Below are 26,446 nucleotides of genomic sequence, written 5' to 3'. Positions count from 1 at the left end.
GACCTCACCAGTGTCACAGTGCACATAGACCCATTCTTTCTTTGGCAGCTATGTCTGTGTCTGCCTTTTTCTATTGCCAGACTGTGATCGAACAGTGTAGAAAAATTTAGGCAGAATGTACTTTCTGTTTAGAGCCATTCTAGCTTATTTTGGTTTTTACATTCATTTTCCCACTGGTCCAAATATGAGTAACATTGTTCATTCTGATATGGTTTATTCCAATATGGCTCTTGGATTTTAAGAGCTACATGTTTTAGGGGAATTTGAATTATTGTGTTCATAATTTGAGGGATTACTCTTAAATATAAAGATTCTTTATTGACATCTATGGTTCATCCATGGAAACTTTCCATTCCACAAAAGGTTCTTTAGATTTTTAAAATGCTCTTCACACTAAGAAAAAATAATTCTTTTAAGAACTGTTCATTGAAAGGTTCTTTGGGGAACCAAAACAATTCTTCAATGGCATCGCTGTGAAAACCATGCAGCGGTAGTCAAAATAAAGATATTTATTATTTTGGTAAACAGAACTCTTCATTACATATAAAGGTGACACATATACACACATATACACATTTCAACACCGGACCTTATGCAATGTAATCTGCAACAGGCCTATTCATATACATACAGAAAGGCTTTCTGTAAATAAATAGTTGTTATTGATGATACTGTATCTGGTTTATTTCTGTCCCAGCCTCTCCAGAGCTTTATGTAAGATCTTCAGGTCATCTCTCATCTGCACTAAAGCATTCTGGATCTTAGAAGGCTCATCCAAAACCTCCATGCTGCAAGTGTAGGGATCATATCTAATGGAGAAGGGCTTCTGTATTGTGGATGAATATTGCCTGTGGAACAACAGCAAGTGCTTTCTGATCATTTGTACAACCTCAGTGAAAAAGTTTCTACAGATAGTCTGAGAAAACACCTACCTTAGCTTGTGTTTGGCATCCTCAAAGCTTTCAGATACAAAGTAAACCGGCTGATATGACTGGTCCTGGTACGGTTGGACTGCAGTCTCAGCTGGATTGAATGGTTTGTATTGGGGCTCATTAGAAAGGGCATACTGGAAAAAGAGATATATAAATGCTATCCATTCATCACAGAGTACCAAAAATCATGTGGTTTCCTCAAAAATATTAAGTATAGCACAGCTAGTTTCAACATCGATAATAAGAAGAAATGTTTCATGAGGCCAAATCAGCATATTGGCACTTTTTTTTTTTTTTGTCTTACCAAAAGTTCTCCATATGAGGACAGCAGTCCAGCCCCAAAGGCTTTCACTGTTCCATTTTGCTTACAGAGACCAAACTCCACTGTAAACCAGTACAGCTGTGTGTTAAATTTAGAGATGTTTTGTTAGGCTACACATACAGAATAACAGAATTGATCAATTTTATAGTCGTTTAACCATTTGTAATATGAATGAAACAACACAAGGGGGCACTAAAGACTTGCTTTAATACACTAAGCTTCAGTTAAGTATTCTCCAGCTGAATATTTCCATTAGGATGTACTCACTGTGGACAGTTTCTCAATATCTTCATCCGATGCTCCAAGCGAGGCGAGTCCAATCTCCTGCAGGGTAAAAGGTTCAGTGTCAAATGCAAAGTGTCTCAGTATTTCACTACATGGACAAACATTGATTTACAGATTGACCATTTAAATAAGATCTATCTGTATTAAAATAGCATGCATTTTGAACGGTAGTTTCCCACTTTAACTGTTAACTTCAAGCTGATTATGTGGCACAAAAACATACCTGTGAAAACTGAGCAAATTCTTTGTCTGCAAGCATGGGAATATGTCCAAGTAACTCATGGCAGCAATCACTTTTTAAAGTAAAATGCAGTCAAAATATTAATATTCTACAATAAAAAGTTACGAAATCCAAATAAAATGCAGGTTTGTGTCTTTGCACGTACGGTTCAGGGGAATGCATGGGAGCTGAAGGGTGACGAATGTACTGGGTACACTGGAACACCCGGAACGCTAGACTGGCTAGGAAGTCCCGAGCAGAAAGCAGCCCTGCCACTGGCCGTAACTGAAAACCTGTCCTCTCTGAACAAGAGCACACACAGGCACAGAACATAGTTAAAGTCAGTGTAAATTTCCAAATTTTGCACACACAGAAATACAATAAGTAGACCTGTTTACCTTTAAGAAATGCAGACACTTCTCCTAGCTGAGGGATCTTGTCCTCTCCATACAAACATTCACTCTCCAGCTGACCGAGGGCTTCTAGAAACTGTCTGCAGGCGTGAGTGGGGTACAGACTGCTCAGAGTCCTGTAGACCTCCCTCCTGCCTCATCACAAAAAGAGCTCTTAGAATCATGTGGTCGCACTAGTCTTCTCTAAACATTTGATATGCAAATAATGACATATAGTTGACAGCAATCTAACTCAATAAAATAACAGGGAAAACCTACCAAGTGGCAATCTCTTCTGGAGTGTATTCCACTACAGGTAAAGGATCACCACTGCAATGACAAAAGAAAGATCATTTTTTTCCTAAAATATAAAATCTCCGATTAGATAACATAATGCATATTTTATAACAACAACAATAATAATTGTTGTTGTTAGCATTTCAGATGAATTAATCTCATGTGACTTACTGCTTATAGTTGAAAGCCCGTTCAGAAATGATTCCTCTTCGTTTTCTGTATTCTGGATCACTGAATCCCTAAATAATACAAACGTTCATGTCACTGATATAACAATTGATCTGAATAATGCAAGTATGTTGAAGAATGTAAATAATGTCCTATTTTAAGAAAAGGATCACTGTTTTTCACTTACAGGGTGATCCTGGTCCAGATCAGGGTCATATTTTGTTATCAGATGATTGCATTTATCTAGGTCAGAAATCTTCTCTGGAAACCAAGGAACTGTATGTTAAAATAAAATGAAAGGAACATTATAAAATAGCTGAAAAGAAATGTCTGCTGATAGCATATGTAATATGGAATAGATAAATCACCTACTCTTTTCTTCTTGCACTATTCTCACATCATCTGCAACTCTTTTTAAGGAGTTGATGAAGATGTCAGTGTCGGAGCAGTGCACTTCACACCTCATGAAGAACTCCAGATCTTCTTCACTGCTTTTCTTAGACTTCCTGCTCGGTCGACTCTCCAAATGAAGGAGTTTGGCTTCAAAAGTCTAAGTAACAAAGCCAGACAAACATTTTTATTATGTTTTCATCACAAAACATTATTTATGGCACCTGCAATGAAAAAGACAACATAATGCATAGAGAACCAAATTTGACACAACTAAGAAAGCAGCACACTGTAAAAAGTGATAAGTTGACTTAACTTAAAAAAAATTAAATGATAATTAAAAAAACAAGTTAATTGAATTGTCAAGTTCACTTAACTTATTTTTTTTAATTATTATGTACTTAATAATTTTAAGGCAACGGGTTTCCTCAACTTTTTAAAGTTAAGTCAGCTTTCACTTTTTACAGTGACATGGTCTGTTATGTTTTAGTGTTGTTAGCCTGTTTTATGTGTTTGTTTCCAGATTTATTTGCACAAATATGTCGTTTTTGTTTGCTATTTTGAAATAAATTTAGGATGGGGTGGTAATAGGAGATCATTATTTTGTGCAAATAGGCTATATTTGATTACCACAATAAATTCATGCACAGATTTAAATTGCCCATTTTTCTGTTGGTGCCACATTTCTAACAACAGCTCTTTTTGTAGCTGACATTAATTAACAGTTTAGGTAATAAGATTGTGAATACCTTAATTTGCAGCAAAATAATTATAGTAAGGTACGCTGAAAAAAAAAAATGGTATAGAAATACGTTTCACTCAGTCAGAAATTGTTAGTAAATTTCCCAAACAATTACAAAGATAAAAGGCATAGGCTACACATTTAATTAAATTTTTTATTTTGAAGCAAAAATAATAAAACGGTAATTTCTTGTAAAAACGTAACGTAGGGCCTAGCAACTGTTTCCCTACACACACTATAAAGTAAGTATACGTTTAGGACAAATAAATAAATAAATAGCCTAAATAAAAAAGGGGAAAACACGATACAGGCTAATTTTAAGTAAAAAGCACGTACCTCAAAGACTTTGCCAGCCTTGAAGAAGCCTGCGTTCTTCTCATTTTTGAGAGCAAAGACGATGTTGAGAGTGACTTTTCCGCTCTTCCCCTCCTCGAACACGAAGCTGTCCCCGCAGCGCGAGGGCCCCGGAGACGAAGAGCCGCTCTCTCTGTCGCGCCGCGCGTCCTCGATCAGACTGCGCTTTCTGCCGCTCAGCGGAATAGTCTGCACTATACTGTCCGTCTTCATCGATTCTTAGGGATCTTAAAATAAATATATCCAATTAATATTTGTGTCGACACCAAATAAGGAGTCCAACTCTGTCTAAATGAGGAGAAAACTCTTTTGTTCACTGTGGGGCCAAAGCCCTGCAATTTATATACAGACGTGCTGGACTTTATGTAAATGTGTTGCGTAAATGCAAGTCTAATTTTAAGCTCAGATGCGTCATGAGTTTGTGTTTTTCTTTTCCAGGCACCAAATAAGAGCCGTGACACGTGACATTTCACAGGTGCTTCACAGCCAAAAGCGATAAATTGCATAAGCTAAATGCTAGTTTTTGTGAAAGGTCAGCACCAAATGAGCCTTTATTGGAAATATATAAATAAATAAGTGTCCTTTGTTTTTAGGGTCGTTGGCTAAATGATACAAAAAATACGGCTTTGAGATTGTGCTGCTCTCCATGGTACTGAAACCGACTTCTGCTACGCATGCTGTTCACTTGCAAATGCGATGAGTAATAATAATAATAATAATAATGATGATGATAATAATAATAATAATGTTAGTAGTACAAGTACTAGTAGCCTATTATAAAAATGGCAACAATAAAGGATGATAATAATAATAGTTAATGACAATCTTTATTGATTTTTTTTAGGTACATGTGACAATGCATGCATAAAATCTCAGTCTTTAATTCAGCCACAGATAAATGATATAGCCTATGCAAAACGCTGAATTGCATTCACAGTCAAGCGAAGCTTATAGCCTAACTAATTATCTTTCCTTACGTTTGTTTTAATTATTATGCTTAAGCATACGAACGCATGTTTTAAATAAAAGCAATTTAATTATTAAACTGATTCGTCCCCCAAATGCACTGGCTCAACACATGGTTTCAACAAGCCTTTGATCGCGTGATTCATTGATTGCGGCTTGTTTGGGAAAATTACAGCAACATTGTGCGACAACAAGTAGCAACAGCTGAAGCGAATGGTGCACGGTAGGCAATCTGTATTTTTGTGCGATTAAACTACAGAGAAAAATACAACATATAATATATAAAATAGCAAATAACGCGGGAGCGGGCCTTTATAATGCCCAAAGCGTTTTGGTATTTACATGCGATTTGTTTTGCATAGGTATTTTTTCCGTGTTATTTCGTTATATGTCATTTAAATACGTAGTGACTAAATATATTTGAACTAACAAAATTTGTCTATAAATATGTTCTACATGCAATAGCCTATATAAGGACTAATTTAATATTTAATATCATGCTCTCTCTATCACAGCTTGTTTAAAAAATAAAATAAAAATGTGTATGAGCCTAAAAAAGCAATGTAGACTATTATGCTTATTAAGCGTCTTTGATTATAGCATTTCTTCTTCATTTTCCGTGAAAATCTTCCACCATCGTTTCACTCCATTTTTCGCAGGGCAGTGCACAGGACTGAGATCTCACCTATAGGAAGAAAAAAGCAAACGGTGGACATAATGGTAAACATAAATTTGTGATCCATGTGGGATTCAATTAAAACGTGCACATATTAGGATAACAAAGAAGGCTACAGGAAATCGACTAAAACGGCTTGTTCAGTCACCCATCATAAGATACACTGATAATACACTGTATAAAAAAAAAAAAAATTAACAAAAAAAAGTTAGTTGCTATACATTTTCCAACCAAGCAAAATTAAAAACTAAAATGTAATTGCTGTAAAAAGTGAAACCACAACCACAATAATTATTCAATGTATTGAATAATGCTAAAAACAGTTTTACAGTGCTGATCTGACTTAAAAATTACTTGTGAGTGTGAATGAATGCATTCAGATTCACTTAAAGATAGTAAACAATATTATTTAACTTGTACCAATTCATTTATTTGCAACCACAAAAAGTACATTTTTAGGTTACCTGATAATAACTTTTTACAGTGTACTTTTCTCAAAATCCTTAATATAACCCTCAAATCATACATTTTGTTTGCTCATTCCAGTTGTTTTTACTTTCAGTAGAGAATTCTCCAGACTTTTGTTCTGAAAATCCTTATTTTTCATTATTAATTCTTGTATAATATAGGGAAGATTCGGTTTAAGTGCTACATTATACTGAAGACACACCACTGATGTTGTCAGCCAGGTTCTTCAGCTGCTGTGTGTTGTCCAGCATCTCAATTCTCTGTGTGTAGGCATTATAGCGCACAGAGAAAGGTCTGGGAATGGTGGAAGCAAATTTCCTGTAAAAACAAAACAAAAAAGCACATACAGTATAACTGGAAAAATGCTGATTGAAAGGCCGATTTAAGAGATGGTTTAATTGCAGTCACTTTACCTGACTTTTTCTTTGGCTTCCTCGAAACTTTCAGCCACAAAGTAAACTGGCTGGAACTCTGTAATGGGATACTGCTGCAGGCAGGTCTTCTCTGGCTCGAAGGGCAGAAGTTTGGGCTTGTCCGTCAAACAGTACTACAAGACATTAGAATAACATTTAATTTTCAGTCTGTTATCCACTTCAGCCATGCTTTTGTGCATCAGTGTCATGTTTCTGCTTTTCACTCTACTAATGACACAAACTCAACTGGGCTGCTACCTCCTTTTCTAAAAGCTCAAAGCAAATAGCCAGTTTACTTTGTTGGATTAGAGCACAGGGCATGAACCAGAAAGAAGCATTCTGAGAGGTACCACATACCTGCAGTTCGCCAAAAGATGAGAGCAGACCAGCACCGTAAGCCTTTACTTTATCCCCTTCCTTGCACAGACCATATTCCACAGTGAACCAGTAGACCTGCAAAAAATAAACATTATAATCATACAGCCCTTTTGAGAGAGACAAATGTATCTTGCAGTCTTATAACATGACTGGTCTCTGGTGACTGACTGGTTAAAATGTGGAAAATTATTCTTATTGTAACCAAAAGCAATACTCACTGTGGCCAGCTTCTCTATAAACTCATCAGGGGCACCCAAAGAAGCGAGTCCAATTTCCTGGTCAAACAGAAAATCAACATTTGGATATTACGTCGCTGATAAATGCACATTAGAGATATAAAGTCTGAAGCAGATATTCTCTACATACCCACATAAGAATACTATGGAAGCTTATTTTTTTTCTTGTAATTGCGAATATATATATATTAAAAAAACCATGTCATAACTGTGAGAATAAAAATAAAAGTCAGAATTACAGATGTATATCATAAATTTCACTTCTGTTCAGATTAGTATTATACATTGTTAATTATATTACATACATATACAGTCATGGCCAAAAATATCGGCACCCTTGCAATTCTGTCAGAAAATGCAACCCTTCTCTCAGAAAATTGTTGCAGTTGCAAATGTTTTGGTACTCACATGTTTATTTTTTTTGTTTGCATTGGAACAACACAAAAATACAGAAAAGAAGTCAAATGTGATACAATTCCACACAGAACCCAAAAAATTATTGGCACCCTTAACTTAATATTTGGTAGCACCCCCTTTGGAAAAAATAACTTCCTGTAACCATGAATGAGTTTTGTACACCTTTCTACTGGAATTTTGGACCACTCTTCTTTTGCAAACTGCTCCAGGTCATTCAGATTTGAAGGATGACTTCTCCCAACTGCTGTTTTGAGATCTCTCCACAGGTGTTCTATGGGATTCAGATCTGGACTCATTGCTGGCCATTTCAGAACTCTCCAGTGCTTTGTTTGTAACCATTTCTGAGTGCTTTTTGAAGTGTGTATCGGGTCATTGTCCTGCTGGAAGACCCATGACCTCTGGTGGAGACGCAGCTTTCTGACACTCGCCACTACGTTGCGCCCCAAAATTCTTTGGTAATCATCAGATTTCATGATACCGTTCACACAGTCAAGGCATCCCGTGCCAGAAGCAGCAAAGCAACCCCAAAACATCTTTGAACCTCCGCCATGTTTGACTGTAGGGACTGTGTTCTTTTCCTTGAAGGCTTCATTTCTTTTTCTGTAAACAGTGCCATGATGTCCTTTACCAAAAAGCTCTACTTTTGTCTCATCTGTCCACAGTACGTTCTCCCAGAAGGATTGTGGTTTTGTCACATAAGTTTTGGCAAACTCCAGTCTTGCTTTTTTATGCCTTTGTGTCAGCAGTGGTGTCCTCCTGGGTCTCCTACCATAGCGTTCCCTTAACTTTTCATTCAGATGGCGACGGATAGTGCGAGCTAGCACTGTTGTACCCTGTGTCTGCAGATCAGCTTGAATTTGTTTGGAAGTTAATTGAGGTTCTTTATCCACCATTACAAATCCTTTGTTGTAATTTTTCATTAATTTTGCTCTTCCGTCCTCGTCCAGGGAGGTTAGCTACAGTGCCATGGGCTGTAAACCTCTTGATGATATTGCACACACTGGATACAGGAACATTAAGATCTCTGGAGATGGACTTGTAGCCTTGAGATTGTCCATATTTTTCCACAATTTTTTTTTCTCTCAAATCCACAGACAACTCTTCACACTTCTTTCTTTTCTCCATGCTCAGTGTGACACACAACACAAAGGTTGAGTCAGCTTTTCTCAATTTTAACTGGTTGCAAGTGTGATTACTATATTGCCCACACCTGTTACTTGCCACACGTGTGTCTAAATACAAATTACAGGAGCATCACGTGCTTGAAAAGCAATTATTTCTTACAATTTTGACAAGGTGCCAATAATTTTGTCCAGTCCATTTCTGAGTTCTGTGTGAAATTTGATCAAGTTTGACTTCTCTTCTCTGTTTTTTTTTTTTTTTTTTGTGTGTGTGTTGTTACAGTGCAAACAAAAACAATAAGCACATGAATACCAAAACATTTGCAATTGGAAAAATTTTCTGAGAGAAGTGTTGCATTTTCTGACAGAATTGCAAGGGTGCCGATATTTTTGGCCTTGACTGTATATTATATTATATTATTATCAAACCTGTGAGAACTGGGCAAAACTTGGGTCAGCAAACAGTGGGACATGACCCAGCAGCTCATGACAGATGTCCCTGAGGAAACAAATCCACATTTATTTTTTCCTTTGATCACTTTTCACAGTTCTGAAATATATTTCTGACATTTATTTCAAACAAAGCTGTAACAACTTCTTGGTCTGTATACTCACGGTTCAGGTGTGTACATAGGTTTGGAGCTATGGCGAATGTACTGTGTCGAGTGAAACACTCGGAAGGCGAGACCAGCTAAGAAGTCACGTGAGGAGAGGAGACCGGCCACAGGACGCAGACGGAAACCTGTGCATGCTGAGAAAGTGTAGAAAATATTATTTTCTTTTCTTTCAGTTAATTACACACAACCTTCATTTTTACATCCCCTTCACTTGACTGTATCTGAGTTTAAAGCAGCTCTTACACTGCAGGTAGCGTGAGATGTCCTCTAGCTGCGGGATGTTGTCCTCACGGTACCCACAGTACTTCTCCAGCAGTGGAAATACACGGTTGTGTTCACGACAGGCATGTGTCGTGTACAGCGTCTTCAGCTCTCGAAAAACTGTTCCCCATGCGACCTTCTCTTCAGCCGTGTATTCAACACGTGGAATAATCTGTCCACTAACAGAGGAGAGGGATGCTTAGTTCATTTTTAGGACACAATGTATTCAAATACATTTGTCTGAACAGTATACAACAAACCTAACAAACTTTATTTTGAGATATACTTTGCTTGAAAAGCATACTTGTGCTATATTTCTTTAAAATAAATTCCACTATGATATTTTGTTTTATAATGCAAAGTCATTTACACTACCAAATAAGTTTTTTAAGTTTTTAAGTTTTTAAAAAATAATAATTTTATTATTTTATAATAATTTTATAATAATTAAAAAATAATAATAATAATTAAAAAAAAGCTTTTCTCTTTGTCTTTTACTCTCCAAAGCTGCATTTACTGTATTTGATCAAACATACAGTAAAACTGTAATATTGTGAAGCATTGTTACAATTTAAAAGAACTTAATTATTTTTAAAAGTAATTTATTCCTGTGATGGCAAAGCTGAATTTTCAGCAGTCATTACTGGAGTCTTCAGTGCCACATGGTCCTTCAGAAATAATTTTAATATGCTGATTTGCTGCTCAGGAAACATTGTTGTGCTGCATAATATTTTTGTGGAAACTATGATACACTACCATTAAAAAGTTTATGGCAAGTATATAAATATTAACATAAATATTAAGCAACAATATGTGTTTTCAAAATTGATAGTAATAAGAATTATAACAACTGTCAAACCAACAATTAGAACAAGACTGGAGTAAAGGCTGCTGAAAATTCAGCTTTGGCATCACAGGAATAAATTACATTCTAAAACAGTTTAGTTCTTTTAAATTGTTATAATATTTCACAATATTGCTGTTTTTACTGTATTTATATATCTTAAATATTCAACCTTTTGACCAGTAGTAAATACTATTTTATATGTGGCCTAAAGGGATATTTCACCCAAAAATTATTTTCTCACCTAAAATTGTCTTAGTATTTTGTTGTTCTGCTGTTTTGAACCTCACTGACTTTCATAGTATGAATAAAAATGGTTGAAACATTTTTCAAAATATCTTCTCTTGTGTTCCACAGGAGAAATAACATCATACAAGTTTGGTGCGACTTTGGGGCGAGTAAATAATGACAGAATTAAAAATTTTGTGTAAATTTCCCCTTTATGTATACAAACATTTTTTGGGTCCCATTATATTTTTATAACCAAACCATCCTAAAAAAGGATGTTTAAGCATAAACTCTTTAGCCTGCACGTCATATATATGTCATATAGTGATGAGTGGTGTTATTATTGATGGAGCATGTATGTAAATGTGTGCTTCCTCAGGGGGCGTAGCATTCAACGCTCCTGCCCTTTGTAGTGGCCGTGTGAATAATGCATCTCAATTATGATGACAAAGCTCCCGGCGCTCCAGACTGCGCTGGGACCCTGTAATTTAGCCCTTTTGTTAGGCAGCAGGAGTAATTTTCCATAGAAAGCATAACAAAACAACAGGGAAAGCACTAGACGATCCCTGTAGTCCATGGGAAAGTGTGTGGGGGAGAAAGAGAAAACAGTGAGGGCAATAGTTACTGTCTGTAGTTGTAGGCAATGTCAGCAAATTCCTTCCTTCTGGTGCGGTACACGGGGTCCGTAAAGCCCTGCGAATGACAGCAACGTTAAAGTGCGAACGAAAGTGGATCTACGGCTAGTTCGGATCTCTCAGTAGCCTTTAACAGTGTTAGTCTCATGGAGGAGACTCATTCAAATGAAGCCTTTGTAGAGTGTTTGCTGCTCATGATGAATGCATTTCAGTTTAATGACGGCTGGAAAGGGGCAATTATTTATAATTACAGGGGCTCAATTAAAGCGATGACATCAATTTGAGAGCCCCCGCCCGTTTCCATTAGAATAGAGAGTGATGCAGATTCTGACTGTGGGCCTTTAGTGTCTCATGGACCAACTACGCATCTTTCAAAATACACCCACACACACGCATGCGTTTGAAATAAAAATGAAGAAGTTTCCTCTCACGCTCATTTTCGGTCTTTTCTCTGATCATACAGACGGTCATTTAAAAAAACAGACACAACACACACACACATAGTGTCTTACAGGATGGTCTGAATCCAGCTCGGACCCGTAACTGAGAATCTGATTGGCAAAACGATCCAAGTCCTGGATGTCATTGGGGAACCATGGAACTTTGATGAGAGGGAAAGAAGGAGAAATGTTTATGGTCAAAGACTGAATAATTAATTACATAATCCATACAATTTAAGCTCTGTTGACAGCGTATTTGACATGGCGTGTCTATCCATGTTAAAAAAAATGTACATTTTAACATACTTTTAAGATAAATAATATCTAAACAGAAATAATATACAGAATGTAATGTTTTCAGACACATAATTGCATTTTAATGAAATGAAAATGTATTATAGTTTAAATTTATATTAAATGCAATTAGTATTTTTTGACCCATTTAAGTAGGACTAAAAATTGATAATGTATCTCTATATGTAATTTCATAATTACTTCTGCTATATTTAAAATATGGTTAAATGGTACTACTGAATGTATTGACAACCATTTATACTAAACTAAAATACACTTAATTTAAAATATACTTAATATATATTTAATGTATTTAAATATATTTGTATTTAAATATATTTGTAATTACAGGAGTAAATATGAAGATGCAATTTAGCACATTTAAAATATTTAAATATGAACTTTTAATGTAATAATATAATAACACAACTTTTCACAGTAATGCAATAACACACAACAGTTAAAATTATCATCACTTTACATGTGCTTTAGTATGCTAGTCAACACATTAAAATAAGTGTACTTTTTAAATACACAACAAAATATTTTAAAAAGTACTTTGAAGTGAAACTTTTAATTTGACATTATTACAGAATACACATTTCAAAAGAATACTTTCTGATGAAAGTATTCTCTCTTTATGTACAAATAGGTGGCCTTTTATTTCAATAATATTACATTATCTGCAAGTACGATTTTTTAAATATATACTTTTAAGATTTGAATACTTAATTGTTACAATTAAGTGCACTTTTTTCACAGTAATGCACTTACAGTGTAAATCTGTGGGGCAATGCATTTCATAAGAATAAATGCTAACAACTTAGACAACTTTACAACTCAAATAACACTTTTTTGAATATAAGAAATTATATAAGTGCTTTAACAACAAAAAAGGCTGCCTCTTTTAAACCTTCCAGAATTACTTGACCCTTAGATTTATATGGAAAGTATTTAGAGTTTCCTGATTTAAATTTCAATGAGATCTGTAGTGTTTCCCTTCTCTTTATGAAATTGAGATTAATGTACTAAGTTCTAAATATGTGAACTTGTTAATATCGAATGCTGTAGTCGCTAACGCTGGCATGCTAACAGAGATGGATGACATAGTAGTAAACAGAAAGCATTGTGTGGCGAATGAGCCAGAGGGTGACAACGCAGTCCAGGCTATGAGGCTAAATCTTGCTCTACAGCAGCTAGATTTATGACAGTTAAACTCTTTGGAGGTCCAGCCATCAGTACAGAGTTCAGCAACCAGCCTGAGGCGGTCTGAACAAAAGGCCAAGAACTGAAGACCTTTACTGGTTTTCCTCATCGGCCATAAATATCCATAAATGTCCCCTGCTCTGTGTTTTCTTATTGTATAAGGGGGAAATTGTAATTGGGTCTGTTGGTCTGTCAGTCTTTGTACTGAACTTTGACCCCCACCCTGCTGAACTGACTCTTGAATAGAAACAAGACATTTCAGTCTATCTCTATGAGTCTGTTTGTCCTCAAAAACTAAACTAATGTAATTCTGGAAACAACCATAAGAGAGGCCGAGTGCAAAGGCCTTTTTCATCCATCTCCACAATGACATTTATGAACGATTTCAGCATCTGTTCTATTTCTGTTCTTCATATTCTATTCTGTCTGACCTTGAAATGGTGTTGCAGCTTTTTATTTATTTTCTCATTAGGGAGTGATGAGTTATTCATCAGACTGTTGTCTCACCTGTGTCTTTCTGTTTGTTGCGAGACAGCTCATGAACTTGGCCACTGATCTGTGTGCGCAGACCATCAACAACTTCATCTAGAGCTTTAGAGGAGGCCTGATCCACACTGATGAAGAACTCGTATTCTTCTTTGTTGTCGCCTGATGGACGGGACTCAATGTGGGTCAGGTTAATGCCTTTGTCCTGCAAAGTACATACATGTAACATGTACACAATGCTGCATTATATTACATAACTTATAATTATTCAATACTATGTATTACAAGTTATTTATGTATTAGTGAGATATATAGTAAAAACTGTACTATCTATCTATCTATCGGATATTTGTGACCCTGGACCACAAAACCAGTCATGAGGGTCAGTTTATAGTTTCCATTGATGTATGGTTTGTTAGGATCGGACAATATTTGGCCGAGATACAACTATTTGAAAATCTGGAATCCGAGGGTGCAAAAAAATCTAAAAAATCTTTGAAGTTGTCCAAATGAAGTTCTTAGCAATGCATATTACTAATCAAAAATTAAGTTTTGATATATTTACAGTAGGAAATTTACTAAATATCTTCATGGAACATGATCTTTACTTAATATTCTAATGATTTTTGGCATAAAAGAAAAATCAATAATTTTGACCCATACAATGTATTTTTGGCTATTGCTACAAATAAACCTGTGCGACTTAAGACTGGTTTTGTGGTCCAGGGTCACATTTAGAGTGAATAAAACAAATATTTATTTACTATAACTTTATAAATTGTAAGACAGTTTTATATATATTGCTTTGAAAATCTGTCAATAACAGTTTAGTTTTCAACAAAAGTTTGATGTTTAGTTAGTCTATATGCATATAGTGAATAAACCACTAGGTGGCACTCCAGGCCAGTCCTTCTAACAAAAACTAAATAAATAAAAATAATATACTGCTCTGTGGAGAACACTTTAAGGTTGGTCCAGCTGCATTCTAGACTGAGTGATTCAATGATTTGTTTAATTACAGAGTTTCTTCACCCAGACTATTTTAATAAAAGGATTTTACCATTAATTAGAAGATGTGTAAGATGTATCATGAACATGACACGATTAAGAGCATTTAATAGGCTACTATGTGTGGTCCTCTCTTTTCTAATTAAAGTAGCATTTAACAAATTATTGTAGTGCATCAGTGACCACATTCACATTGGGGCAGCAACTGAGAATCACATGTGCAGCTTTTCTTCAGCCAATAGGAGAGTGGGTGTTTTTTGCATATTTATGATCAAATTGCACTGTTTCAGCCAAAGCATGCTTGTATTTATGTGTTTTTACACACAAAGAGGGAGGACACCCATTGCTGTTTGCTATAGGCCTGTAGAGGAGGCGGATGAGTTTTACAATGCCTTAGACCTTCTCTGGTCCTTTTTCAACATTTTCTCTCTCTGTCCATGTGGTTCTGATTGAGTCCATATGGATCCGCATCCCTTAACACTCAAAAAACAACACAGCAGAGAATTATTGAATTATTTTTCTGCATGCTTGGCATTTTTTGCAGCACTGGGTTAATATAATTGTGTTCAGAGTGTCAACGGGTTCAGTCAGAACAGTCAATGTTTCTGTCAAGTGTCTGCATATGTTTTTTTATATGTATAACGCTACAAAACCCCTGTTAATCTTTGGTCCAGTTGATAATACTTGCTTGTCTATTTGTTTATTTCTATTTGTTTGCGTTTTATACTGTCCTGACAAGGTATTAATCATATTAACTAATTGCATTATATTAATTATTAAATAATTAATGTTCTATAGTTGCTTTAGAGGAGAATATTTACTATTAGGGGAAAAGATGCTTTATGCTTTATGAAAGACGGAAAGCAACTATAATGGATATAATGGCTTTCAGTCTTTCATAAAGCATCTTTTCCCCTAATAGTAAATATTCAGTGTAGGCTGCAGGAAATTGCTGAGTTATGTTAAAATTAAGCTGGAAAGTGTGTGCGGGGTATCTGGAGTGAGGGGTGGAGCAGGGGGTGTTTTTAGGGGTGTTTTAAAGGGGGTGGAGTAGGATAGTATGGCAGAGCCAATCAGAATCCACAGGCTGAGCTTTTATCTTTATAGTGACATTAGGGGGTATTGGCACACATCCATTAATCACTTGCACGAAAACACCAGAGATTTTAGGCTCATTAGTTTGGTTGCTGAGTTTCAGGAAAGCATAGCATATATTGATATGCAACATGTTGTGCTTATGAAATAATTTCCATATAATCAGTAAATGAGACCTGTCATCTACTTGGGAGCATGTTTCATCGCACGTAGGCAGTAGAAAAGTCAACATCCTGAAACAAAATATACTGAACTTTGATACAAGAACTTTGGAGATGATTCAAGAAGTCTTGGCATTATTACAAGACATGTGCTTTGTGTGCATTTGTATAAAATCATCTCACAAAACACAATTCTGGTTGATATTATTGATTTTTCTATATGTCTCACAAGAACATGTCACAATGTTGTTTTTTCAATGGCCTTAAGCTTTGTCTCGCCCGTTTTAGTTTATTTACATTTACTGAATTCATACCAAACAGGAAATTATACAAAACAAAACTTCACGGTCAGTAAGATGCATTTCATGTATTTTTGCCAAGGCTGCATTTATTTATATATTGTGAACTAGTATTGTAATTTATTTATAATAACTATTTTCAATTGTAATATATTTTACAGTTGTATTATTTTCTATGATGACAAATCTGAATTTTCATCAAGCATGATCCCAGTCTTCAGTGTTACACAATCATTCAGAAATCAAATAATTTGCTAAATCACTGTTCAAGAAACCTTCTTATTATTATCACAGTTGAAAATACCTGAAAACTGTAATAAATTGTGGAATCCATAATACATTGTTTTGTTCCGGATTCTTTTATAATTGGAACAGCTTTATAAAATTACTTTAATTTTTTCAATAATTTAATGCATCCGTGCTGTATAAAAGTATACATTTCTTTGCATTATGTTTTCATGAAGCTCCCTCTCCTGAGGTATTATCTTACAGAATTCATACCTCAGCTTAAATTAACATGCCATGTTTTCATAGCTGACAGTAGCTTTAATGTGTTTTCTTGTTCTGGCACATAGTGGCACAAAAGCACCTTTAAAGACAAGTTCACTGATTTTTAACCAGCTTTGTGTTGCAACAATGCTGGTAGTATATGTATATGAAAACTGTTTCATACTCTTTCTCCATGTTACAAAATGTGTCATCCAGCTGAGTTCTGTATTTACATACACTGCATATTGTAACAATACAAAACTGATTGAAAATCTGTATATATATATATATATATATATACAGTATATCACGTTGCTGTGTGGTAAACATTTCTTTGCATGTTTTATCAACTGAGGCAGGTCAAAAATTTCATTAATTCTGCTGAAGTTGCATCATGTGCACAGCATTACCTAATCCCCCGCAAATACGTCCTGTTCAGTGTTTTGCATTTCTACAAATGTCCCACTATCATCCGCTGTCCTTGACCCTCATGTTTTGGCTTTAGATAAACGCAAGTGTATATTAGAGAGAGAGTAGGAGAAACAGCGAAAAATGCACAGACATACAACCATACAAAGAGACACAATTCTAATGTTTTGTGTCAAGACACTAACCTCAAACAGTCTTAGAGCTTTTACAAGAGCGCCAACTTCCTGCTTCAGAGAGAAGATGCAGGACACCACTCCTGTTTTGTTTAACGGTTCTTCCAGGTAGGATGAGGTCAGAGAGCCCTGTTAAACAAACAAATGTCGAGACACTCAAACAGTTGCACTCATCATCATAAACATGCATGAAATGAGTGCAGAACCATTTAAAATGGACTTTTGTTTTATTTAAGCAGTGTCCACATTTCTTTCTTTGGTCTTTGAAATGTACATTAGTTAATCTTTTCCCATATTGCCAAGGGCACCTGAATGACCCATCTCTGCTTGTGAATCCAATCACTGCGTGTATTTTTTTTTCAGGATGAAACAATCTCTGTTACACATTAGCAAACGCAAACCACCATTACTTCAGTAACTTTCAAGGCAAGTACGTAGTTGATATGAAATTAATTTAAATATAAATGCCCATAAATCACTAAAGGCTCATATATTGCATCAAACTGAATAATATCAGCAGGTTTGTGTAGGTTTAGAGTTCTAATAAATACCATTAACTTGGTATAAAAGCCATTGCGAGATCTTAATGTAGCTTCAAAAGTGTGTGTGACTGAGCAGAAAGACTTTGAAACTCATGACTAAAGTCACACTTGCATTCCTATGAACCTACATTCCTGTGAGTCAGGTGTTAGTATCATAATGTTCGCCCTATTTTGCCATAATACTTTTTATGGGAAAAAAAAAGCAATATAAAATGTACCTCAGGACATCCAGAATATAAAAGTAAAAAAAGTCAACAGTTATTGTATTATTGACCTCTTTGAAAGCTTCAGATCAATATTTCTGCTCGCATACAGTTATATCAGTTTTAACAAATTTGTAACTGTTCTCTGGAGTCTTTCAGCTGATGCTATACTGTGTTTTGTGGTCTGGAAAGAAATGTCCAGTTAGGTCTAACAATAATAAGAATGAGCTGGGTTGTCATTGAACAATTTTAGTTCCACACAGAATTTTCATTTGGACTTTTCTGCATTACATAGGCCTATCCAAGTCTAATTTGCATCCTAGTTTGCATGTTTTGTTCTTGTTATGTCTAATGTTGGGGAAATGCTATAAAATTACATGCTTTGAACATGTAATATGATAAAAATAAAAAGTATAAATTGTATAATTGTAAATTAAATACATTGCAATATAATGACAATAATTTTAGAGTAAAGTGTGTTCACCTTCCTCTCCAGATCCCCGTTCATCTGTCTGAGACCTGCGTCCATTCTTGCTTCAGTCCTCAGGTGATGTCGATTTGCTGGATGCTTCTGTGCAGTTTGTGCTACCCATCCAAAACTCCAGGCATTTAAAAGTAGCACGTGACACCACACCCCCTGGAACGTCCCGTGTGCATGTCACGTGACGAGATGCCCATAAACCCCTGGGATATTGGGAAGCTGCCACCACAGCGCATCTGGTTTGTGTTGTCCAGTAGGACAGAGTTTGCAGGGGGAGTTTTGGGTGAGAATAGAGTTCAAAGTCAGCCTTTCGTAACGATTACTTAGCCGTTTTGTTTTTCTTCTTACTTGATGTAATAGTTTTATTAGTAAATTAACTTATTTAATATTTTTTAAAGAAGAAGGGGTTGAGTGATGAAGATTGGAAAAACATACAGGATCCCGTCATAAATAATCATCGCTATCTATATGTTGATGTTCTGTTGATCACCACACGGTGGCGCTAAATATAAGTTAACATTGACTGGGACTGGGTCCATGTGTGCGAATGTGTCAGACAGTGTTAAAATTACACAGATACACTGATTTCTGAGAGGTATACTTTCAAGGTGTTTTTTATTGGTTTGTTTCCTGGCATAAATTTGTCTCGCGGGACGCAAAATGTAACCTGGCACCACTAACTAACACAGTTAGCTAACCGTAAATTAGGCCTAATGTCAAATGATTTCTAAAACAAACACTAACATTTTTATTATTTATTTGTGACTTGCTTGTCGTGTGTTGCACTGATGTGTCACAACAGAAACGTGAAAATAGTGTAGACCTACACGTTGCTATGTTTACATGCAGGTGACTGCAATGTCTGCAGGTTTTTCGTCAGGTAATGTTAAAAATACGGTTCTACTAATATAACTTTTATGGTTAACGAAATGTTTTTCAAATACCAGCGAAATATGTAAGCCTACTCGTATATACTTCCCTACTTTGCCTTTTATTTTGACGACTTTTGTGTGGTTCAAGTCTTAGGGGCACAAACACCTCTTAAAGTTTTATTAACTTAGACAGCGTATAGTCTGCATTTAGCTCATAGACTCTGTAAGAAAATGCGATCTTTAATCCATATTTTTATTTGTGTAAAGTTAAATCAATATATTGACGCCTGTCTGTACACACACCTTATGCTTACGCGTGTACAAACCATTCATGACTTGACCTCTAGATGGCAGTAGATGTCTATACAATTTATGAACCATCTATTCTGTTCAAAACACATTTTCTTTAATGTATTGTAGGCATACATAAGCTATTCATTTTAATTTCCAGAGACAAGTCGGGCAACAGGAAAAAGTACAACAATTCCATAAACTGAACAAAAACCCACCACTGAAATGGCTTTACCTTGACATTAGAAATTTTGTGATCACTGGATATGATAATATGAGAATATTGCAGTGGATGTCTGTTTACACAGGGAGTATAGGCCCATGACCAAACCTCTATGTGATCCATGAAGAACAGAAGTCCAAATGAAGTGCACAACAGCAAATACTCGTCTCAAATGAACATCTGCCCACAATTCCCCTTCAACACCTGCAGATGTTTTCAGGTTAGGATACAGTTAGGATACAGTAGACTCCCGCTATATAGAAATATTATCACAAAAACAGATCAAGTCATGGTGGCTAACACAGGTATTCAAGCTAAATGAAATGAATCAAGGACTGATATGACCAACACATCTGGCATTTGCCTTAAAGGGGAGTTTCTTGAAGTTTGTTTAAGCTACTTCAAGGGGTCTACAACAAAGTGGAAAATCTTTATTTATTTAGTGTTTTTTTTTTTTTTTTTTTTACAGAAATGTGTTAAAGTGGGACAGTTCCTGGTCATTTGCGTTGTTTTGCAGTGCGATAATGATTTAGCCCCTAAAACTCTTTAACATACTTTATTGGGATCGAGGGTTCCATCCATGGAACCTTTCCACTGCACAAACTGCTCTTTATAGTAGAGAAAGGGTTCGTCAGGTCATTAAACTGTTCTTCACAATAAGAAAATTAGGAAGCCACAATGGTTATCCACGGCATTGCTGCAAAAATCCCAACAGTTAACAAGGAACCAGCGGTGTTCAGTTCATTCACCAACGCGCTCACTTCCACTAATGTATAGAAATAGCAATGCATAAACGCCACGCACCTGCTTTCAAAAGCGCACCAATGAATAGTCATTGAAATGATCAAACAAAAAAAACAACAACTTCACAATGTAGTTTTAACAGCTAATAAATTGAAATATAATCCTGCATATCAAACCCGGGCTTATGGGAGAAAACAAACGGCTTTGTATGGATTTGTTTTGTTTTTATTATTTTACAGCAGCTCTCCGAGTTGTAAGACAGGCAGAGGTGTTTCAATAGAAGTTCAGACGCCCAGATGTCATATTAATTATTACACTCGGGAATGACTGGAACCTTCCCTCAGCCTAAAGTATCATGAAAGAAAGAGGGGCTTACAAAACGCTAATTGGACTCTGCAAATGCACTGACAGAGCATGGTGGATATGTTTCAGAGAGTCCCAGCCGGAGTGAATAGAACCCACGCTTCTTTTCTAAACGCCCTTGCTGCGCTAAAAAAGGAGAAGGGGAAAAAAGAGAGAGGGAGAGAAAGGAGAGTTGGAGGGGGCTGGGTGCTTGAATGCTGGCCTGATCTTGAATGCCTCAGCCAACTAAGAGAAATTACACAATTTATTGCCCCCCTCCACTCCACATGCATCGTGCGCACACACAAAACTGGCGCAGGCAAAGTCATTCAAACAAAGTTGGTTGAAAGCAATGTGCCATTATCGTGCGCTATGAAAGAGGCGAAATTAATCGAGAGATATACTGGAAGTAAATAGAGTGAATAAGGTGTCAGGAGCTTTTCTTGATGCGCGTCCACAGAATAACCCATCCGTTCCGCCTTTCCAGCTGTGATGATTTCTAATAATGACTGGCCAAATTCATCTTGGCCAGACAAAAGATTCCCTATATGGAACAATATTACATGGCTGTAACGCGTTAACATTATAACAATTACTGTGACGAGTGTGGATTCATAACCAAGCTACACCTGAGTCTAATGAAAGCAAAGTGCTTTGAATGAGTTTATTTACCTCTGAATGGATTCGTCTTAACCACAACAGCGGTTACAGGTTATTTGCTATATTTGCTTAAGATCTGGTTTATTTGATAAGTAGAAAGCTTACTATAGCAGGATTGGAATGTGATTAAATAATATGGTAAACTATGTTGATTTCAAACCCTTTGTACTCCAAACTACAAATCCTATTTTTTCATAAATACCAAGTCGGGGCAAGTTGCCACATGTTTTAAATGTTACATTAGTATCATTAATGATGTTTTTTGTTGGCGAACAATAGTTAGATATTTTATCTTACCTTTATTTATCTTAACTATATTTCTATGAATTGTTTTGTGTTTATCAACTTTGTTGTTGTTTTTTTCTGTTAATGCTGTTTAATGGCCGGTTTAATTGAGAAAACTAGTCTTCTTTTTTTTTTTTTTTTTTTTTTTTACAATTTCATGGTCTTTAGCAGCAAATACAGTCAACATGCATCGTTCTTATATTTTACTCAAGTTTTTCCGTGATTTAAAACGACTGATCTCAAGTTTAATTATTCGTTTCTCAAAGCGCCCTAAAGAAAAATCGAAGCGCGCCGTTGTTAAATTTTACAAGGTCACGGCATGCCTTTATTGCCGCTCGAAGTTGAGTGTGTGCGTGTGTTTGTTCTCCGACAAACACTTGTCATAACCGAAAAACACCTCTAGTCATTCTTTACAAGAAGTTGTTTACTCAGTGGCAGGAGCGGCACGCGCCCGGCGTACGCAAAGCAAGCGCATCTCGGGGGCGTGGTCAGGAGGAACGCGCGGCGGGCCGCCGGCGTATTGAAAAGGCCGCGCTGTTTCCATCTCACAACTCAGAGCAGGTCGAGAGTCCGGTGCACCCCTGCCCATTAAAGCCACACGTGAACGCCACGAGCAAGACGCACGGCCACTGGGCATCCCAAAGAAAACTTTTGTGCTTGTCCTCGCTCCTTTTTTTCCCTCCGCGAAATGGACATCACTGCCAAGATGGAAATAAGCGTAAACCAGCAGCAGTTCATGCCACCTGCCTGCTTTTTTGCATCTCAGAGCATCCAACTCAGTCCGACCGACAGCCAGTGCAGCAACAAGTCCGCGTCGAAGCAGGCGAAGAGACAGCGCTCATCCTCTCCGGAGCTGCTCCGGTGCAAAAGGAGGCTCAACTTCGCCGGCTTCGGGTACAGCTTGCCCCAGCAGCAGCCGCACGCGGTGGCCAGGCGGAACGAGAGAGAACGCAACCGGGTAAAGCTGGTGAACAACGGCTTTGCTACTCTCCGCGAACACGTTCCCAACGGAGCGGCGAACAAGAAGATGAGCAAAGTGGAGACGCTGCGCTCGGCTGTGGAGTACATCCGCGCGCTCCAGCAGCTTTTGGATGAGCATGACGCGGTGAGCGCGGCGTTCCAGTCCGGCGTCCTGTCACCCACCATCTCCCAAAACTACTCTAATGACATGAACTCTATGGCCGGTTCGCCTGTGTCCTCTTACTCCTCAGATGAGGGCTCCTACGACCCTCTGAGTCCAGAAGAACAAGAGCTCCTGGACTTCACTAATTGGTTTTGAACGTTCGCGAAAGGAAGGTTCGTATGAATTAAAATCATCTTTATCGCCGCTATAATTGTGTTTTCATGATTCTGTTGTTCATGCAAGATACTCACCATGTCCCGTTCTCTTTCTAGGAAATACCTAAAAATCGCAGCACTCGCTTGGGAGGAACTCGGATGTCCTCCAAGAACACAAAGCACTGCGTTTGCGCTGCAGTCCGGTTCGGATAGACTCGAATCCACACCCAGAGATGGCCCATACAAACCGGCAAACCACGGGTCCCGAGTGTCAAAGAGCCAAAGGACTAAAAGGGAAGAGCGGGAGTCCAATCCTTCCAGCGCATTCGCCCAAGAAATCTATTTTTAAAATGACTTTCCACGACACTGTGGCATATATACAAAAAAAACAAAAAAACAAAAAAACAACAACAATAAGCAAACATTGTTCTTTTACCTATGCTAATGTAATCAAAGAAGGTTTGCCCTGATTGACCCCTCTCACAACTCTAATATGCTTCCAACTTGGCGAATTTTATTATATGAAGTTCTATTTGTATAAAACATGTTGTTTTTTGAAATATATTAAGCTATTTTTGTATGTAAGAGATTTATAGATGTTTTTGTACACATTCATTTTAATATGTATCTATTTTTGACCTATAGCCTGCCGTAAATTGCTCATTACCTCTCGCTTATTCAGACTTCTAGTCTCAAATGCATTCGCAGCTGGCAGTTCCCTTTACGGTCGTGGAGGTTTTAGAAGAGTTTAAGAGTTTAAATTTCAACACCAACGTGTCTTATTTAATAGGAATAATAATTGCAATGGTAATATGACTCGGAGTGATCAAAGGTTATGCAGCTATTGTCCAAACGGAGGTGTTTTGTGTCTCCACACTGCCTGTTCCACTTTGCCTTTACAATGCTGGGTTTTGCATCTCAGAAAATAAGAATATGCCTTATCTCCATATTTTCTACAGTTTAGTCTCATAATAAAAGTTTCTAAAAGAAATATATTTTCTTGAGTTTGTTTTGTGTGTTGCAACCTTCAAGCAATTCTAGAAAAACACAGTCAAGTGTAATTTTTCGTTGCACATATTATTTTTTTTATTTTTTATTATTATTATTTTTTTTTTATGGGCAACAAAAGTGATAAGCCTGCTAACCCTCGGCAGTCTGCCTGTTGTCAGGCAGGAGGAGACGTGACCAGCATACTGGACCGTTTCACAGACTGCGCTCATAATGAATGCCAATTTGGAGAAGACAGCACTTTTGGAAAATAAGCATATTGTTTGCTCACCCTACTCACACTTTTGAGGGTGAGCATGGCAGAGAGAGAGAAAGAGAGCGTGCAGGACCAAGTAATCAAAGAGTTTAAAAACGTAACATATTTGCTTCTATTAATGTTAACAATTAAAATAAGATTGTTTAAATACTAAGAAATATATGTGGAACGCACAGGGCACGATAGTTCTTAATATTATTTTTAAAAACAAAGCACGCTATTTGTTAAGAAAAGTGATTACACAGATATGACGGTTTCCTTCATGTTCCTGCCTGCCACACTGACATCGGTTTGTGGTGACCTCGAAAAATCTTGCATTTTGAAAAAACAAGATTATGTTAACTGCATTTTATCAACATATTATATTTAACTTTTTTAACAGGGCTTTTTTTATTTCGTTTTTAAAACCTCTGGACAGTTAAACCACCAACACATTTTCTACTTTACGCCTCGCAAAAAATATCAAAATAACTTTTAAATCAGAAATTTCAAACATGTTCATCATATAAATGGTGTATTTACAGTTTCGTGCGTTTTAAAGAAACACGTAAAACGATTTGAAAATACAAACGTGGCGTCACTGTCCCAATATTCAAACTTATTCAGTAAAAAGACACTTTTTGTTGAGTTAAGCATAAATAAGTCAGAGTCGCGGAGTTTAAATAACAGTCGTGGAGTTTGACAGGTAAAGTGTGTGTGCGCGGGGCGGGCGCGTGCCTGCTGTAATGAATTGAAAGGATCTGTGTGCGTGTGGCGCTCGAGTGGAGTCGGCTGAAGGCGCGTGTGCCTTTCTGACAGCAACTCGCGACACGCACTCAACAACTGCCCCTTTAAAAACACAGCGTCTGGAAGCGAAGGCTGCACACAAGAGGCAGGTGTTGCAGAAGAAGAAAAAAACATGTTCCTGACGAAAGTAGGCGAGCTTTGTTAAGGGTAAGACGAAGTACCCCAGCTTATCAATTAGCCAAAGTTTTACGCTTATCTTAGATTCAAAACGATGTTTTTATTTTAAACTAGCGCGACCAGGCAGGGTCTAGCAAGTGTGGTTAAAGATAAGGTCCAGATGAGCAAAAATAGTACCTAAATTTATTTTTTTTAAAGATACACTGCTAAAAATAAAGGTTCTCTTTGGCATCCATGGTTCAATGAAGAACCTTTAACATCCATCCATGAAACTTTTCCATAGTTCTTTAGTGGAAAAGGTATTTTTTGGAACTTTTCACTGAAAGTGAACTGAACCCAAAACGGTTCTTCAGTGGAATTATGTGGAAACCCCCAATATACAGTCAGGTGTCCCAGAATTCCCTGCGACTGTGTGATTCACTGTGACCCAACGTCTATGACATGTTAAACCACCATCCAAATTGGAAGGGTCTGAACTGTCGACTAGCTCAGGAAATCAATTTTTGCGCTTATCCATCAGACGCTTGACCAAGCACCGTCTTATTGTAAGGAACTGGACCCATTTGTCAGTTACATTTCAATAGCTAGAGCTTCATATTTATCTGCTGTGAAATTAATTTGGGGAAGAGAGGCAGTGATTTTTTTGTTGCTCTAAATCCTGAAAAAAATCAATAAATCAGGATCTCTCAGACAGATAAAGCACATTTTCCACTTGATTTTCTGGCCTCTTGTGTCTGTCGGTGAATGATTAGGCTATAGAAAATGTAATATCACGTTCAGATCTGTGGCTTCCCTCCAATAAGCTTGTTCAAGGAACTTGTTTAATCAAGAGACATTGCAGAAATCTGAACAAAAATGGGTGAGTAAACAATTTTCACTCAGAAATTGCTAGAAACAGTTACAAAGAAACAGCAAG

At 36.8% G+C, this 26,446-nt stretch overlaps 3 protein-coding genes across 4 annotated transcripts; 1 reads left to right on the top strand and 2 right to left on the bottom strand.

Annotated features, from left to right (window-relative positions):
* Positions 1-491: 491 nt before the first annotated feature.
* On the bottom strand, positions 492-4,759 carry th2 (tyrosine hydroxylase 2). The gene is made up of 12 exons (XM_058773025.1): positions 4,085-4,759; positions 2,989-3,166; positions 2,804-2,892; positions 2,620-2,687; positions 2,431-2,481; positions 2,158-2,303; positions 1,926-2,061; positions 1,763-1,832; positions 1,522-1,578; positions 1,237-1,332; positions 933-1,066; positions 492-848 (listed from the first exon to the last, which is right to left on the bottom strand). Exons 1-12 carry the CDS (start codon positions 4,313-4,315, stop codon positions 683-685), a joined length of 1,422 nt encoding a protein of 473 aa, XP_058629008.1. The 5' UTR covers positions 4,316-4,759; the 3' UTR covers positions 492-682.
* Positions 4,760-4,910: 151 nt separating this feature from the next.
* pah (phenylalanine hydroxylase) lies at positions 4,911-18,822 on the bottom strand. Its single transcript, XM_058773026.1, has 13 exons — positions 18,672-18,822; positions 17,455-17,571; positions 13,810-13,993; positions 11,875-11,963; positions 11,353-11,420; positions 9,638-9,834; positions 9,393-9,528; positions 9,207-9,276; positions 7,222-7,278; positions 6,983-7,078; positions 6,626-6,759; positions 6,415-6,530; positions 4,911-5,753 (listed from the first exon to the last, which is right to left on the bottom strand). Exons 1-13 carry the CDS (start codon positions 18,714-18,716, stop codon positions 5,710-5,712), a joined length of 1,353 nt encoding a protein of 450 aa, XP_058629009.1. The 5' UTR covers positions 18,717-18,822; the 3' UTR covers positions 4,911-5,709.
* Positions 18,823-18,921: 99 nt separating this feature from the next.
* ascl1a (achaete-scute family bHLH transcription factor 1a) lies at positions 18,922-24,305 on the top strand. 2 transcript variants are annotated; one of them, XM_058773029.1, is made up of 3 exons: positions 18,922-18,951; positions 22,518-23,381; positions 23,481-24,305. In XM_058773029.1, the coding sequence occupies exon 2, from the start codon at positions 22,774-22,776 to the stop codon at positions 23,362-23,364; it is 591 nt and encodes a 196-aa protein (XP_058629012.1). In that variant the 5' UTR covers positions 18,922-18,951; positions 22,518-22,773; the 3' UTR covers positions 23,365-23,381; positions 23,481-24,305. The 2 variants fall into 2 exon arrangements, with proteins under 2 accessions (XP_058629012.1, XP_058629011.1); XM_058773028.1 differs by lacking the exon at positions 18,922-18,951 and having other exon boundaries at positions 22,367-23,381.
* Positions 24,306-26,446: the final 2,141 nt, after the last annotated feature.

This window comes from Onychostoma macrolepis, chromosome 04 (assembly GCF_012432095.1).
Source record: "Onychostoma macrolepis isolate SWU-2019 chromosome 04, ASM1243209v1, whole genome shotgun sequence".
Classification (NCBI taxonomy): Eukaryota; Metazoa; Chordata; class Actinopteri; order Cypriniformes; family Cyprinidae; genus Onychostoma; species Onychostoma macrolepis.
The sequence above is the reverse complement of the archived record's forward strand: the minus strand, read 5'-3'. Positions and strand labels throughout refer to the sequence as shown.